General features: G+C 41.3%; 1 protein-coding gene across 1 annotated transcript in view; it reads right to left on the reverse strand.

The window, feature by feature from the left end:
• Nup98-96 (nuclear pore complex protein Nup98-96) overlaps positions 1-14,789 on the reverse strand; it is a 474,154-nt gene that overhangs the window by 97,107 nt on the left and 362,258 nt on the right. The window contains exon 22 of the mRNA XM_067143470.2: positions 5,624-5,845. Within this exon, the coding sequence (XP_066999571.1) occupies positions 5,624-5,845 (222 nt within the window). The remainder of the gene's footprint in view (positions 1-5,623; positions 5,846-14,789) is intronic.

Raw genomic sequence — 14,789 nt, forward strand, 5'->3', positions numbered from 1 at the left:
AGCCAAAAAAAAAAGAGACTGAGACAGACAGGAAAAGGAAAGTAGCATACTTGATCTAGCGTATACTACATGAAACAGTACAGTCTCAAACTGTATCTAACAAGAGGAGGATGATGATGATGATGATGATGATGATGATGATAACAACAACAACAATAACAAAGACAAATTAAAGCCTTGCACCATGATGCATGGAACAGTAAGCAATACAGGTTCCCAGAGCTTCTATTCAACATTTCTGTTCTCTCAGGCCATTCAGTGTCTACAGATGATGATGATGATGCTTGTTGTTTTAAGGGGCCTAACATCAAAGGTCATCGGCCCCTAATGGAACGAGGTGGAAGACATGATACATGATAGCTAAAATTTAAAAATGTATCCACTGAAGAGTTTAAAAAATGGTGATGAAAAAATAATGATGAGATTTTTCCTTTTTTACTATTTGCTTTATGTCGCACCAACACAGATAGGTCTTATGGCGACGATGGTATAGGAAAGGCCTAGGAATTGGAAGGAAGCGGCCGTGACCTTAATTAATGTACAGCCCCAGCATTTGCCTGGTGTGAAAACCACGGAAAATCATCTTCAGGGCTGCCGACAGTGGGGCTCGAACCCACTACATCTCGATTACTGGATACTGGCTGCACTTAAGCGACTGCAGCTGTCGAGCTCGGTAGGATGAGATTAAAACAATCAGTGGATCTAATTCGCAATGCCTTATTTTCTAATAAAATAAGAGAAAATACCGGAAACAAAAAGGAATAAGGCATTGCCTGGTAGTACAGATATATATACATAATTTACATTAGACGTTAAAATAACACATTAAAATACGCAACACAAACTAAAATGAAGTCAAGGGGATAAAAGCACAATTGACATAAATACACTAGCACAAAGCACATCATTACACAAGGTAAAAGAGACCATAATCCCTCATAAAGCAGATGATGAGGTCTGCTGACTGCTCGTCATGTCGCAAGATAAGGGAGATTGTATTCGGGAGGTTAACACTACAAGAAAGATCGACCAGGTTCATACACTCCGTAAGGATGTGTGTACCACAGTAAGATGATCGCCGCAGGTACACACCGGAGGGGGTTCTCCTTTCAAAAGATGGGAGTGAGTCAGGATACCGTGGCCGAATAGAAGATGACAATACCATGGCTTCCCTCCGTGAAGCTCGAAGGGAAGTCCTCCATACCTTCGTTGTTCCTTTTATCGCTCTCAGCTTATTTGGAAGTGGAAATGGCCTCCCACTCCATCTGCCAATGGGACATAACCAGCTGTCTCAGCTGAGTGCGAATATCACTTGCTGGAACCTTGTAAGGCAACGGGGGCAGTATTAATGCCTCCTTGGCAGCCTCAACTGCAAATTCATTTCCCTCTACACCCATGTGCTTTGGGAGCCACATAAACGTGATTCTTGTGCCGGCATCCGAACACCTGGCCAGCAGGTCCTGGACCCGCTGCACCAGGGGTGTCGAGGGAAATAAGTATCAATAGACTGTAGCGAGCTCAAGGAGTCAGTACACAGAAGAAAGTGTTGGCGCTCATTGGACAGTGCGTACCGCAGAGCTTCACAGATAGCATAGAGCTCTGCTGTGTACACTCTACACGTTTCCGGGAGAGCAAAAAGAAACTTATCAGTGTCGATAACGAACTCAGAGCCCACCTTCGTTTCTGTCCTTGAATCATCCGTGTAGACGACTACTGAACCTGGATATCGGCCGACAATGGACAGGAAGAGCCTCCAATAAATCGAAAGGTTCGCGTTTTCTTTCGGGCCAGTGTGCAGCTCCAGGATTATTTCAAGTCGTCGTACTACCCACGGAGGTACCCCACTTGGTTGTCTGACAAGGCAAGGAACCAAAGGTACGTGAAACAATCTGTAACTGCTATCCAAGCGTATTCCAACCTACCGCGTTGCTCGAAGAAAAGCAGCGTACAGCAAACGGTTGCCATTGTTCAACACGCAAGGATAGCTTGGATGAAGTGGCATGTCGCAAATTTGCAGCATACGAAAGTAGGTGTAAACGTGGTATACCAGACTCAGCGAGCAGGCTGGCAATGGGGCTTGTACGAAAAGCTCCTGTTACCAACCTAACCCTGCTGTGGTGGATGTTGTTCAGCTTCGCAAGAACGCTTGGTCTTGCTGAGCCATATGCTGCACTGCCGTAGTCTAGCCGGGATAAAATATGTGCCCTATTGAATCGTAGGAGTGCTGCTAAGAAACTTCATGATATTCAGCTTCTTAGTGCATTGCAATTTTAACTGCTGCTCGTGTGGCTCCCACAATAATTTGCTATCGAAATTTTGCAATGGAAATTCCCGGTACAGAAGATGATCTTTGAATACCCGAAATACTACAATTACAATACTCGAAATACGTCGTAGTTTAGTCCACACTTGAGATGGAGTATGTGATGACATAGACGACACATCTCTCCCACGAAGCTTTCTTACTTTGGCGAATAAGAACTCGCGCCTTAGTGCGGAGTTTCCTAAATGTTACCAATTTGGCCACAGTAGGCTCCCTACGGTAACGTTTATGGGCTTGACGGCGTTCATTGAAGCTGCTGCAATTTCTTCGTACACCTAGGAACGAGTCTTCGGGGTGCAGGCCCGGAGAAGGAAGGAACGAATAGACTCCTCAGCACCAGCAAGGATAACTTGTGTTATATAAGTTATTTTGCCGTCTACAGTCCGCGTGGTATTAGCGTTAAAGACAGCTAGGGATGTGAACTTTGGCCAATCAGCATGTTTAAAAATCCTTCGAGGGGGAGCTTCGATGGATTTTTGCTTCATCAAAGTAAGGATGATGGGAAAATGGTCACTGTCACAAAGATCGTCGTGTGTATTCCACCGAAAATGCGGAATCAACGTTCGGCTGCATAGACGTACGTCTATATGAGAATATGTGCCGTAACGTACACTAAAGGGAGTTTGTTCCCCTGTGTTCAAAATACATAAATCCAGCTGTGTTACTAATGTTTCTAGCTCTCTTCCCTGGGGGCAAGGAGTCTCTATAAGATCAGTGACATCATTTATGTTAAAAGGCTGGCCTGGTGGAAAATAATCATTACACACGGTTGCTATGATAGGCAGCAGAACGTTTACAGCTACAACCTCCAGCGGGGTTCTTAATGGAACCTCTTCGCTGTAGGTATCAGAATGTACAAAAATGCCTACGCTACCAGAAGCCCGGTGAGCATAATGTTGTTCTGTCGAGTATAGTCGAAAATTTCTCGCAAGACCGTATGATGACCTACTCTGAAATTTGTTTCCTGAATACAGACTATACTCGCCGAATACCCGCTAATGAGCTGGCGCAGCTCAGCAAGATGCCTATCATAACCGTTACAATTCCATTGTAACAGTGCCATATTGTGGGTGTAGACTTCTGAGGTTTAGTTTAGGAGCAGTGTAATGCTACCTAACCTACATTCGCATCCCCATCTGAAGATGGAGATAAATGCTCCACGCGCACCACCTCGTCACCAAAAGGGAAGCGCGCAAGTTTTCCAGGAGGAAGACCCGCTGGTGCAAAATCAGGCCCTCCAAGTGGAGGGCGTGAGGGCCCATTTGTAGGAGATGTGGAAGAACGCCTGGTAAGGACGCTCTTCTTCCCTGCCGTCGATTCTTGTTTAGACAGGCTGAGAGATGATTTTCCAGCCCTGGTCGACGATGCCGTCCTCGTGGGCAAAGGAGACGTTGTTTTCTTCCCCTTCTGTTCTGGCATAGGTTTCTTAGCTGGCACAGGCTTATTGGTGGTCGAAGGCCGAGATGGACCCGCCTTTGACCTCGTTCTCTTTGCGGCGTTGCTCACAGGAGCAACTGCCGCCTTGGGCGCAGCGATATTCTGGGAAGGCATTCCAGTTGAAAATGAGGAACCTGGGAGAGACTGTGTTATCATGCTGAAGTCTAGTGTCTTGGCCGGTGCATTCAGAGAATTAAACTTACGGCGCGCTTCCTGGATCTTCTTCTCACTCAGATAGGTCGGACAGTTCCGATCCTGAAGAGAATGAAGACCAGAGCAGTTAGTGCACCGTGAGCTACTTTCCCACATATACCACACACAGACTGATTTGAACGAGATACCATGTGTCCAAATCTCTGGCATTGATAGCACCGCATAGGAGGCGGGATGTACAGCCTCACATCGCCACGATAGGTTGTTACTTAGACTTTCTCTGGCAACACTGACAATTTGAAGGAGATTATGAACGCACCCGTGGCAACGTCTTCACCGTTGACTTTGCACATAATGCGCCGGACGTGTGTCACGCCACGGTGCTTCATGTCTTCCATCAATTCATCGTCAGTGTTCAGAATAAGATCACGGTGGAAAATAACTCCACGAACCAGATTCAAGGTTTTGTGCTCTTCCACTTTGACGGGGATGTCACCAAAGTAGTCGCACTTAAGCAATTGATTGGCCTGGAGCGCAGTGCTTGTCTCCAGAAGCAAACCACCATTGTGCATTTTCTTAAGTTCCTCAAGTTCACCGTATACCCCTTCGATGTGTTGACTGAAAAGTATCGATTTAACCAGCTTGAAATCTTGCCCATCGGTTCTGGTAGCAACCAAGAACCTAGGGAAGCTGGAACCCAGACTAATACGCTGTGCTTGTTCCCAAGGGGTTGCCCCTCTTAGGGAATGAAAAGTTAGTTAAAGACTTGGGTAGCGAACTACCCGAGGTGGCAGGCAGAACTTGTTTCGACGCCATGCCCGAAATCATCCTCCCCGAATGCCACCCACTCCCATCAGGGCTCTCCTTAGCTGAATCAAGCAGCCAAGGCAATACCCACCTGGTCATAGCAGGTACTGCCTGGGGTCCGATGTTGGACGATGCCTAATACGGGAGGACTGAGGCAATGAGTACTAGGACTCCCTTCCTCCATTCACCCGCAACAGCATGTACCCCATAGCATGTACAGAGCTCTAAATATAGGTCAAAATAAATAAAAATTTGGCTGTGCGGGGACCTGTGTTGTCAAGCGGATACTACTGCCCAGGTACATGACACTCCCACCCACCGCTTCCTGGGTGGTTATTAACACGGGTTTTCGAGCGTAGTCGCACACGTAGGAGCTCCATTGTCGAGCAGCACACACATCAAAAATTTGGAAATGGTCTACAACTAACCCTAAAAAAAAGGGGGGGACCATGGCCACATTACCCTTTAAGTCGCTTTCTACGGCAGGCAGGGATTACCTGTGAATGTATTCAGCCCCTCCCATCCACAGGAGGTCCAACACAATATACCAAACAGCAATCCATGTCCGCGCCTAGGTCGACCTTTTTAGTCGCCTCATATGACAGGCAGGGGATACCGCGGGTGTATTCTACATGTTCGTCACCCACCCGCACGGGATGTCTACAGCTGAACTGACAAGGTGAATAACAGTGATGAAATTAACTATTAAACAACAAACATACCGTATATCAAGGTGTGTTTTAAAGATGGTGTATGAAAAATATTGATTATTAACGATGCACAGCCTTATTTTAGAAATACCAAATTAATGAAAAGTTAAAAAAAACACTATACAACAACGTGGCATATTTTCAATGTATCAAAGAACAGGTTTCACAAAAGCATACAATCTAGAAAACTTACCATAATTTTGGGCTTTTTCACAAGCCTCCATGAGGTTCTTTGCTGAGAGATAAGAGAGTATGGCAGGAACATGATGTTCTTTATCATCTGGATTGCCAATCTGTCCGAGTATTTGAGATGTCTCTCGTTTTACGTAAGGTAGAACCACAGATTCCAGCCACTCGCTCACAGCATTTTTTCGCACCATTGTAGTCAGGTGGGTGGAAGGATCACTGTTTTCATCTGGACATTTCAAAGAAATTCTATTCATAATTCCATAAAATTAAACAATTCATTTTAAACATGTAAGTACAATTATTATGGGAATCCAGAAAACAACCTGGAAATAAGCAACCAGTTGTACTTATTTTTAAAAAATATTTTTGTTGGAGGGATGGAGGGAGGGAGAGAGGGAGAGACAGAGAGAGGGAAGGGGAGGGAGGAAATATCACTTCCTTTTACCCCCTAAAAAAAAAAAAAAAAAAAAGCATTCATTACCACAAGTAGAGAATAAGCACTCCACCAAACATTTTCAATATCCTAGCATTCGCACACATTTCAATTATACTGTACAAGTAAACATAAATTATGATTAGTCGTATTCCGAACGTCTTTATAGACATAAGGTGGCTACAATATTACAATTATTGTATGATGGCACGTAGTGCATGTCATACTGATACTCATCATCGGCTTTAGTGTTCAGCCACCTAGGGCTTCAGGTTGATGCCAAACAGAATTTCTACAAGATCAGTCCAATGGGTTGGTGGCCTGCAATGTCATTGCTTTGCATTCAACATTCCCTGGACCACCAGTTTCTCCATGAGAGAGTTTCAAGCGATATGCCCAAAAAATGTAGGAATCCTCTTGAGGATCAGGGTAAACTATTTTTTTTACAGCCGGATTTCTGTGAGGACAGATGCATTAGTCATGTGTGCTATTTATGGTATGTGAGCATACATAGCCAACACCCTATCTCAAATGCCTCGACGTAATGGCAGTCAGCATCCATGAGGATGATGCACAGGGCAAAACTGGGAAGACCAGAGTGTTGACAGGGCTGACTTTTGTCACACTGGTTATAGAAGTGTCTAACAAAAATTTGGTCAGCTACATCATGGCAATGGATCGCAATTGTTTGCACCTACGTATACCAGGCTCACAGTTATAGCCATTGCTAATGATGATTCCCAAACATACAATCCGGTTCACCACCTTTTATCTGCCAATCACGTTCACAGTCGGCCAATTCAGGTTTTCGCGGTTCACAATGATGATCTTAGTTTTGCGAGTGTTGATAAGTAAACCATATTCAGCAACAGCCTCCACTAATTTGCACATTAGTTCTTGAAGTTGTTCTTGGCTGGTTGAAATGGAAGCAGTGTCATCAGCAAAGCAGAGGTTGGAGATCTTAATTCCAACGATGGACATGCCTACATTCCGCTCATTTAAGATGCCTTGCATGAAATATTCACAATAAACACTGAATAATAGTGGTAGTGAAAGAATTCATCCTTGGTACACCCACTTTCTAACGTGGCATCTGAAGCACAAGGATGTTGTCTATGACCACGAATGAGTTGCAAGAATCTCACAGACTTTTCAACAGGTGGATAAGGTGAGGTGATGTCCTCACCTCGCCCAGGATTTTTTACGGGTTTCCTCACTGGAGATTATTATGTGCATTTTTGTAATCAACAAAGCTGGTGTACATGAGTGTATAGAACTCTCTTGCCACCTCTATAAGCTGTGAAAGAATGAATATCTACTCCTGGGTATCTCTACCTTTCACAAAGCAAACCTTATCTGGTGCCATTTACCAGGAGAGGAATTACTTTAGCCTCTTCTGTATCATTCAGAGCATAACTTAGCTCATGACTGAGATGAACTATCAGACGGAGGTTGTTGCGGGCTGTCGTAGAGCCTTTCTTATGGATGGGTATGATGATGAGGTGAATTACAATTAGTGTAAGAGTAATATTAAAATACATTATGTAATCGGAAGTCACTAAACACCCCTCTGCTCTAAGTGTGCTTGCCCACTATATTTAGACATACAACACACTATACTATACATGAAAACATGAATACTTCAACATCATACACGGTTTGCTATCACGAGTCAACGGAGAGAGTTGTGCAAGTTCGAAAGGGTATGACTGTAGGAGCACATAAATTCAGGTATTCCATCAGACTTCTCAGCAGTTAACGGCCCAGATCCCCTGTTAGCAACACCAATGTAAACTGGAATCGTCCGGGAAGCATTGTACCCAATAATCGTCTCGATAGACCCAGGAAATTAACTGATCAGGACGGGCTAACTCAGAAAAGTGCTGTGTGCACCAATCATTGGTCAGCCTCGTGAATAATTTTGAAGGGCTTCTGTCACAGCTCAGTGAAAGGACTATTCGCCAGAAGGTAATTTTAGCCAATAGCATCATAGGCCTTTTCAGTATCAGCACGATAATGCTTTGGCCCACAAAACGTCATTTGAGCCATGGTTTCAAAAAAATTGGGATGACCATGCTTTGCTGGCCAGCATAAAGTACTGACTTGAACCCAACAGAATATCTTTTCATGCAAGGACAGTTTGCCATGCTGCAGGAAGAATGGAAGCAAATATTACAATCAGTTTAGCAGGAAACTGCCTCTGTGGCCTCCGGATCCCAGCATAGGTAGTCGGATTTTTGAAGGGAGGAATAAGTTCATTTGACACTCCATGTCGTACAATGTCTGAATGTGAAAGATCTCTGGTGGCACATTTGGTGTTTACTGGACAAAATTCATTAAAACTCAGCCATAGACACCGAAGAGAGTTTTGGTTTGCTCTGCCATCGAGTAGGCCTAACATAAAATGGAACGTTGCAATTGACAAGCAGACAGCCAGATGGCATCAAATTAAAATGTCTGCACAGGGTAGCTGAGGCCATACAATTATTATTATTATTATTATTAGATTACCAGGAGTAGAGTCTACCCCATAGGATAAATGTTGTAATTATAGCAGAGGGAGGTCAGATATCATATTTGTTACATGGCTGGAGCCTATGTGACCAACAATAATGGGTGTTAAGTGACTTGAACACACAGAGTATATCTGTGTTATAGAAGTATCCTATGTATGCCCGTACGGAATGTTAATTCCTTGATTCACTACTAGCAATATGAAACTACATTCCTTTATACGGCTAACCATGAAGTTAATGCAGTCCTTGGCTTTAAAGCTAATCGATGATGATGATGGATCATCATCATCATCATCATCATCATCATCATCTTTCAACCATTTCCAGTTTCTCAGGTGTAGTGTAAGAGCATTCTTCATTTCCGTCTGCAAAAGTACATTCCTTCCTCTTCAACTGTACACCACTCTATGCCTCTTCCTTGCAGTTTTTTATTTGGGATATCTATCTTGTCCTTGGTCTGCCTCTGGGTCACTTGCCCTCCAGGTCCCTTTCAAACCAATACCTCGCTACATTAGGATACATTCCCTTCAAGTGACCAAACCATTTCAATCTCGATGTTGCTCAAGTTGCAGAAAGTGGTTCCATTCGGACGTCTTTTTGGATAATTTAATTTCTGATCTTATCGCGCCTTGTTTTCTGAAGCAATGACCTCAGGAATTTTATTTCTGCAGCCTGGAGTTTGCTATCCCTTCTGTTGATGGTGCAAGTTTCCAGTCCATATGTTGTAATTGGTATGAAAAAGGCCTGATACAAAGTCTTCTTAGATATTAAAGACACTTGACACACACTCCCACAGGAGATTTCTGACTTAGTGGTAAAAATGGGCTCCTTTCCGAACTCTGTTGGCAATTTCAGCTGAGCTTCGGCTGTCTTGAGTTAGAACATTGCCAAGGTATTGGAAATGATCAACTTCTTATTTCTTTCCATTCAGCATAATGTTTTTATGTCCTCCTTGCCTGCTCACTTACATTGCTACTAATTTTGTATGGCTGATTTTAAGGCTAAACTCCTTAAATTGGTAGTTTCGGGTGTTAAGTTTCCTGCTGAACTTCATCGTCTGTGCAACCCCATATCACTACATCGTCTCCAAAAGCAAATGCCTGAAAATCATTTCTGGAATTCAGTTGCTTCATCTTCTTTATGATGTAATCCACTACAATGATGAATAATAATTGTGACAATACACTGCTTTGTTGCATTCCCTTAGTCGTTCTGACCATGACACGAAAAACCGTGTGGCCTTGTCCATGGAGACTGTCGGCATTCCAGTTCCATTCCCGTAGAGTAAGTCAGCGCTGTAGAATGAATGCATACACGCTTATCACACTATAGTATTCTTGCAAAAAGAAACAGGGACGATGTAGAATGTATTGGGTGCATCCCGTGTTGCAAGATAGATCACAATTTGGTGCACTTAGAACATTGTTTGAAAAACTATGGCAGAATGATGCAAAGCATGATGTTGAATTTGTTAGAATGTCATAAGAAGCCTTTGACAAATTACTAAAAAATTTTGTTCATTCACTTTAAATAGAAAGGCACCATTATGCAGAATTGTATTTCTCCTCCTGAAATAACACTAGCTGTGACACTAAGGTGTATATACATTATTTAATTGCTTTAAAATGAACACTTTAACCCTTCACAGTCAGTGGCAATTCCTGGCCGTAGGCGGAGAAGAATTAAAAAATTTAAACAATTCATCATAAATTTTCGAAAACTGACCAAGATGATGAAGATATAACCAAATTAATCACGTACCTTGTTTAAGAGTGGAAATAACTTTGAAGTGTTCTGAAGACAAAATAAATATAGTCTCATTTTTTCACACTGGAAGAATAGTCTAAGGACACTATACAATATGATCTGACAATGGTTAACTTTTAAGTACACATTAATCCTCTGTATGTCTACCCATTACTACCATTTCCTGAAATGGGGTCGATGAGGTGATATGAATTTATATTGTGCGTATATACGGCTGGATGCCCGTTCGGATGTCAACCTCAGTTGAGCTAATGAAGATGAAATATGCGATGGTGAATGAAACTGGGTAAGTACTTGCCTACGAACAGGAACTGTCCTGGCATTTGCATGGAAGTCACAATGGAAAATCAGGAAAATCATTGTCAGGAAAGCCAACGACTGGAATCGAACTCCCACGTCTCCCGAACGCAGGGCTGTAGCGCGGCTACTCTGCTTAGTACATATTATGCCACTATTATGAAATATATGTACAGAAAGCTACTTTCAAGGACATTCTGATTTAATTTTTTGTCTTTGTTCATCAAAAATTGGAATTTTTTTTGAAAGAATAGTCACGGAGGTTGAACCCATGCTCCGCACAAATCATATAAATAAATATACCGTAGGGTGTGTTTGAAAATCAATACTGGATGGCAACACTGGCCCATTAGCTATATTACAAATGGGAACAATTAGTACAATTTATGAACTTCATCATACAGATCCGTATTGATGCAGTTAAAATTAAGAAACAATGTTAGGTTTATGGTCCACCCAATCAACACACATCACTTTACAAGTGAAAACTATTTAATAAGAAAAACATATTAAACCTATTTTGGGACATGTTTCGTCTGTATTTGAGACTTCTTCAGCCATATTCTTAACAGGAATAATTGTTGTAGTTCTGTAACTTTTATTACGTATGTCAGATTTATTCTGTCGCTGCCAGTGTAACTTGTGCGGTTGTTGCTCTCAGATGAGCTGGAGAAAGAATTTTCAAGTACAGAGTCACATAAACTAAAATCCAATACTTCTTTGTCTGCATCATCCAATATTGACACTTTATTGTTATTGCTAATCTGTTTTTGTAATGCCATTTCACAGGAAAACCGTGAAAATAGTAATAAGTACAAGTGCGAAAAAACTGCGTCACGCAAGGCGTGTATTATGCAATTCTCACAAACAGAAGAAAAAAATACTGCAAGATACTGAGGGGAACAACTTCTGCTATCTATGATTATATTCGTGTACCTCCTCAGCAAGTAAAGCAGCAAAATTTGAACGGAACATGTATGTTTACGCCAGGAGAAAAAGAAATGTACAGCATGATATAAACACACACATGCGTGCACGTTTCCGCCCGTGAAGAGTTAAATGAAGAAAGACGCTGTAAAATGAACAATAAGCAATTCCTCCCATCCACCTTAGCACGTAATCAAATAATACATATCCATTTTTATTCAATAAACTCAAAAACAAATGTAAAATGTCCAACATTGACATGAACTGTTAATATCTAATAAACACAAACGACAAGTAGCCTACCTTAATTTAATGTTATCTTATTAAAGTAGGAACCAAAAGTAAAATGTCTTATTTCTTCACATTCACATACTCAAAGATGAAAAAAATACCCACTTCACGTTTATGAGATGAAGTGGATGCAAGCCTAGTACATGATTCAAAACGTATCTTCACTAGATGCAGCATTTCTACTAGTTGAGGCTTATGAATGATCAACAGGTTGGTCATGTTGTTGATTAATCCATGATGTCTGGTACAAAGTGGACCTCCAACAATTTTGTATCCAAGAGGCGGTGGTGGTGCTGGTTCAATGAAACTTCACAGGATTGTAGATGCATTCGCCTATTTTGAAGTTTTTATGTTGTACTCTGAATCAACTTCATGACTTCGTATTGAAAGTAGACGAGATTTTCGTCATTAAGTATGTCTAAAGTTGATTAAATTCCCTTAAAAAAGAACATACTTCTGCTTTGTTCCCGTTTAAGTGAAGTGTCGATATTTATAATTATTTTTTTTGTCTGATTCAGTTGTAGCTCTCTTGCTTTTACAAGATTTTTCACAAAAGAATTTAAGATTAAAATATTCTTTCTTTATCTTCCAGTTTTTCAAATCTTGCAAATTTAGCTGTCTATCTTTGTACTCTCCAATTGTCTTGCCTAAAGCACTGGTCTTTCCTCACCAAGTGTAATTAATAGTTCACTGCCAATATTTAAGTCTGCACTCATTATAATCAAAAGAATATCACAGATACTCCGTGAAACTTGCATGCTAAAATCAATATCGCAGATATTCCTAGAAACTTGCATTCGATCTCGCTGCCAAGTGATGCCTTACGGCAAGTTCGCCGGCTCGTGGACATGTACTCATGCTATTGCATCTGTACTGTCCAGCTGCCATCTCCACAGTGGAAATCCGGTTCTGCATCCAGCAGTCAAAACGGTAGATTTGCCACGATGGCTTGTAAACAGACTCCCATATGAAACAATGTCTCAGTGTCACTCTGGTAAATCCGCCAGACAAGCAGACGGCAAAAATTCATGTCATGGACAAGAAGCCTTAGTTGTGACAAACCAATCTGAATATCCACTCCCTATTTGGAGACATCTCTGCCAATGGTTACAGAGCATTTTTACTTTCCTGATGTTCTTGTATCTAGGTTCAATGATGCCCCTTTATCATTTGTCAATGATTTTCTCCATCAGTTTTAATCCATGAGACAGCAGTGTGACTAGAATAAATTATTAAGGGAAATGTTTGATAAAGTTAATCACTACTACTATTAAAATCTTTCATCCATAATTCTCTGTTGCATTATCAAGTATCATCTAGCCCTGCTAAACACTGTATAATGAAAGAATAGGACTGTTCATAAACAGATGTGAACAGAAAGATAAATGAAAAAGTTATGGAGCAAACTTTCATTAGCCACCTGTATTACCACCATCAGACCCCATATCAGCTCAAAGACTTTTCTATTACACCCATCATATAATCTAGATTCAACACATTCCCACTTCAATGTGTTTAGACCACTAGAAACTGAACTATATGGAGAATGATTTCCTAATATGAAGACTCCCATGGGAAGAATGTGTTCGCTCAGTTTTCATGAAAATTGTTCTACAGCGCATTCTGGTAGCCCATACCAAGTACTACAAACCTGTGTAGTCTACACACAAACAATGGGTTTAGTCCTTGAGGTATTTACAATTCTTTTTTAGGGTCGCACATGCGAAGAGTGCACTTATCGTACTTTATTAGCTATGTATTAAATACATCAAAATAAATAGATAAAGTATTGATTACATGGGAAACCCAGTCTTATAATTGTGAAGAGTGAACTTAGTCGCTTACCTAAATGCGAAGAATGTGTTCAGTCCTGTCCGATGCCTGCTGCTGCCGGCAGCCTTACAGCAATGCCATCAGTTGGCTAGCGGTTGTTGATTAGTGTCGCTGGTGAGAAGTAAGGTTAGGTTTTATGTTTTTGTGGGGTGTTTCCAATAACAGTGTTAATTCTAGTGAGCTATGGAGAAAGACAATGTTGAAACATTGTAGTGGTGATGAGAAGGAGAGGCAACCTTCTGGTAGAAAATCAAAGAAAATTTTTTTTTTGCTAGACTGACTGATGTTAACAAAAAGCTATTAGCTAGAAGTCATGAACTAGTCCGGCTTGCAACTGCTCACTGGTTGGCTGTTTTAAAATTATTCATCCTGAGGAAAGGAGTCCGATAGTAAAAGATTTTAACTGGGAGGATCAGTCAGCACACCTAGATTCAATGATCGCAGTAACACTGGTTGTTCGTAGAAGACCTATACATGATGATACAAAAAGTTGAGATTGTAACTTTTCTTATGTAAAGAGAGTTAAGCAAGGCGATGTACTGCAAGAAATTGCTATTTGTAAGAATGCTTTCCTATCCTTGAATGCCATTATTAGGCGCAGGCTATAAACTATACTGAATTCTTTAAAAGAAATAGGCAAATCTCCTAAGCACCAAGGAGGCCATTATTTAAATCGGCCCCTCAAAGTTAACTGATGAGAAAAAGCAAGCAGTCTATGATCATATAAATTCTTTTAGAGGTATAAGGAGCCATTCCGGTCTGAAAAAATTCGACAAAATTTACCTACTTGAGGAGCTGTCTATATCAAAATGCCATGAACTTTACATAGAAAAATACCCAAATCTTCCTGTATTGTATGAAAGTTATAGGAAAATCTTTAATACCAAATTCAGTCTCTCCTTCGGCTATCCTAAAACGGACATCTGTTCGATACGGGACAAATACAAAGCTGAAATTAAAATTTAAACTGGTTGAAGCTACTGGCGATGGACAGAGAAATGCAATTCGGGGACACATTACTGCCTTAGGTAATGAAAATAGCTTATATAAATTAGCAGCAGTCACGTTTTATACTAGAAAACACAAGGCAAGAAAAACATGTATAT

The sequence above is a fragment of the Anabrus simplex genome, chromosome 3, assembly GCF_040414725.1.
Source record: "Anabrus simplex isolate iqAnaSimp1 chromosome 3, ASM4041472v1, whole genome shotgun sequence".
Classification (NCBI taxonomy): domain Eukaryota; kingdom Metazoa; phylum Arthropoda; class Insecta; order Orthoptera; family Tettigoniidae; genus Anabrus; species Anabrus simplex.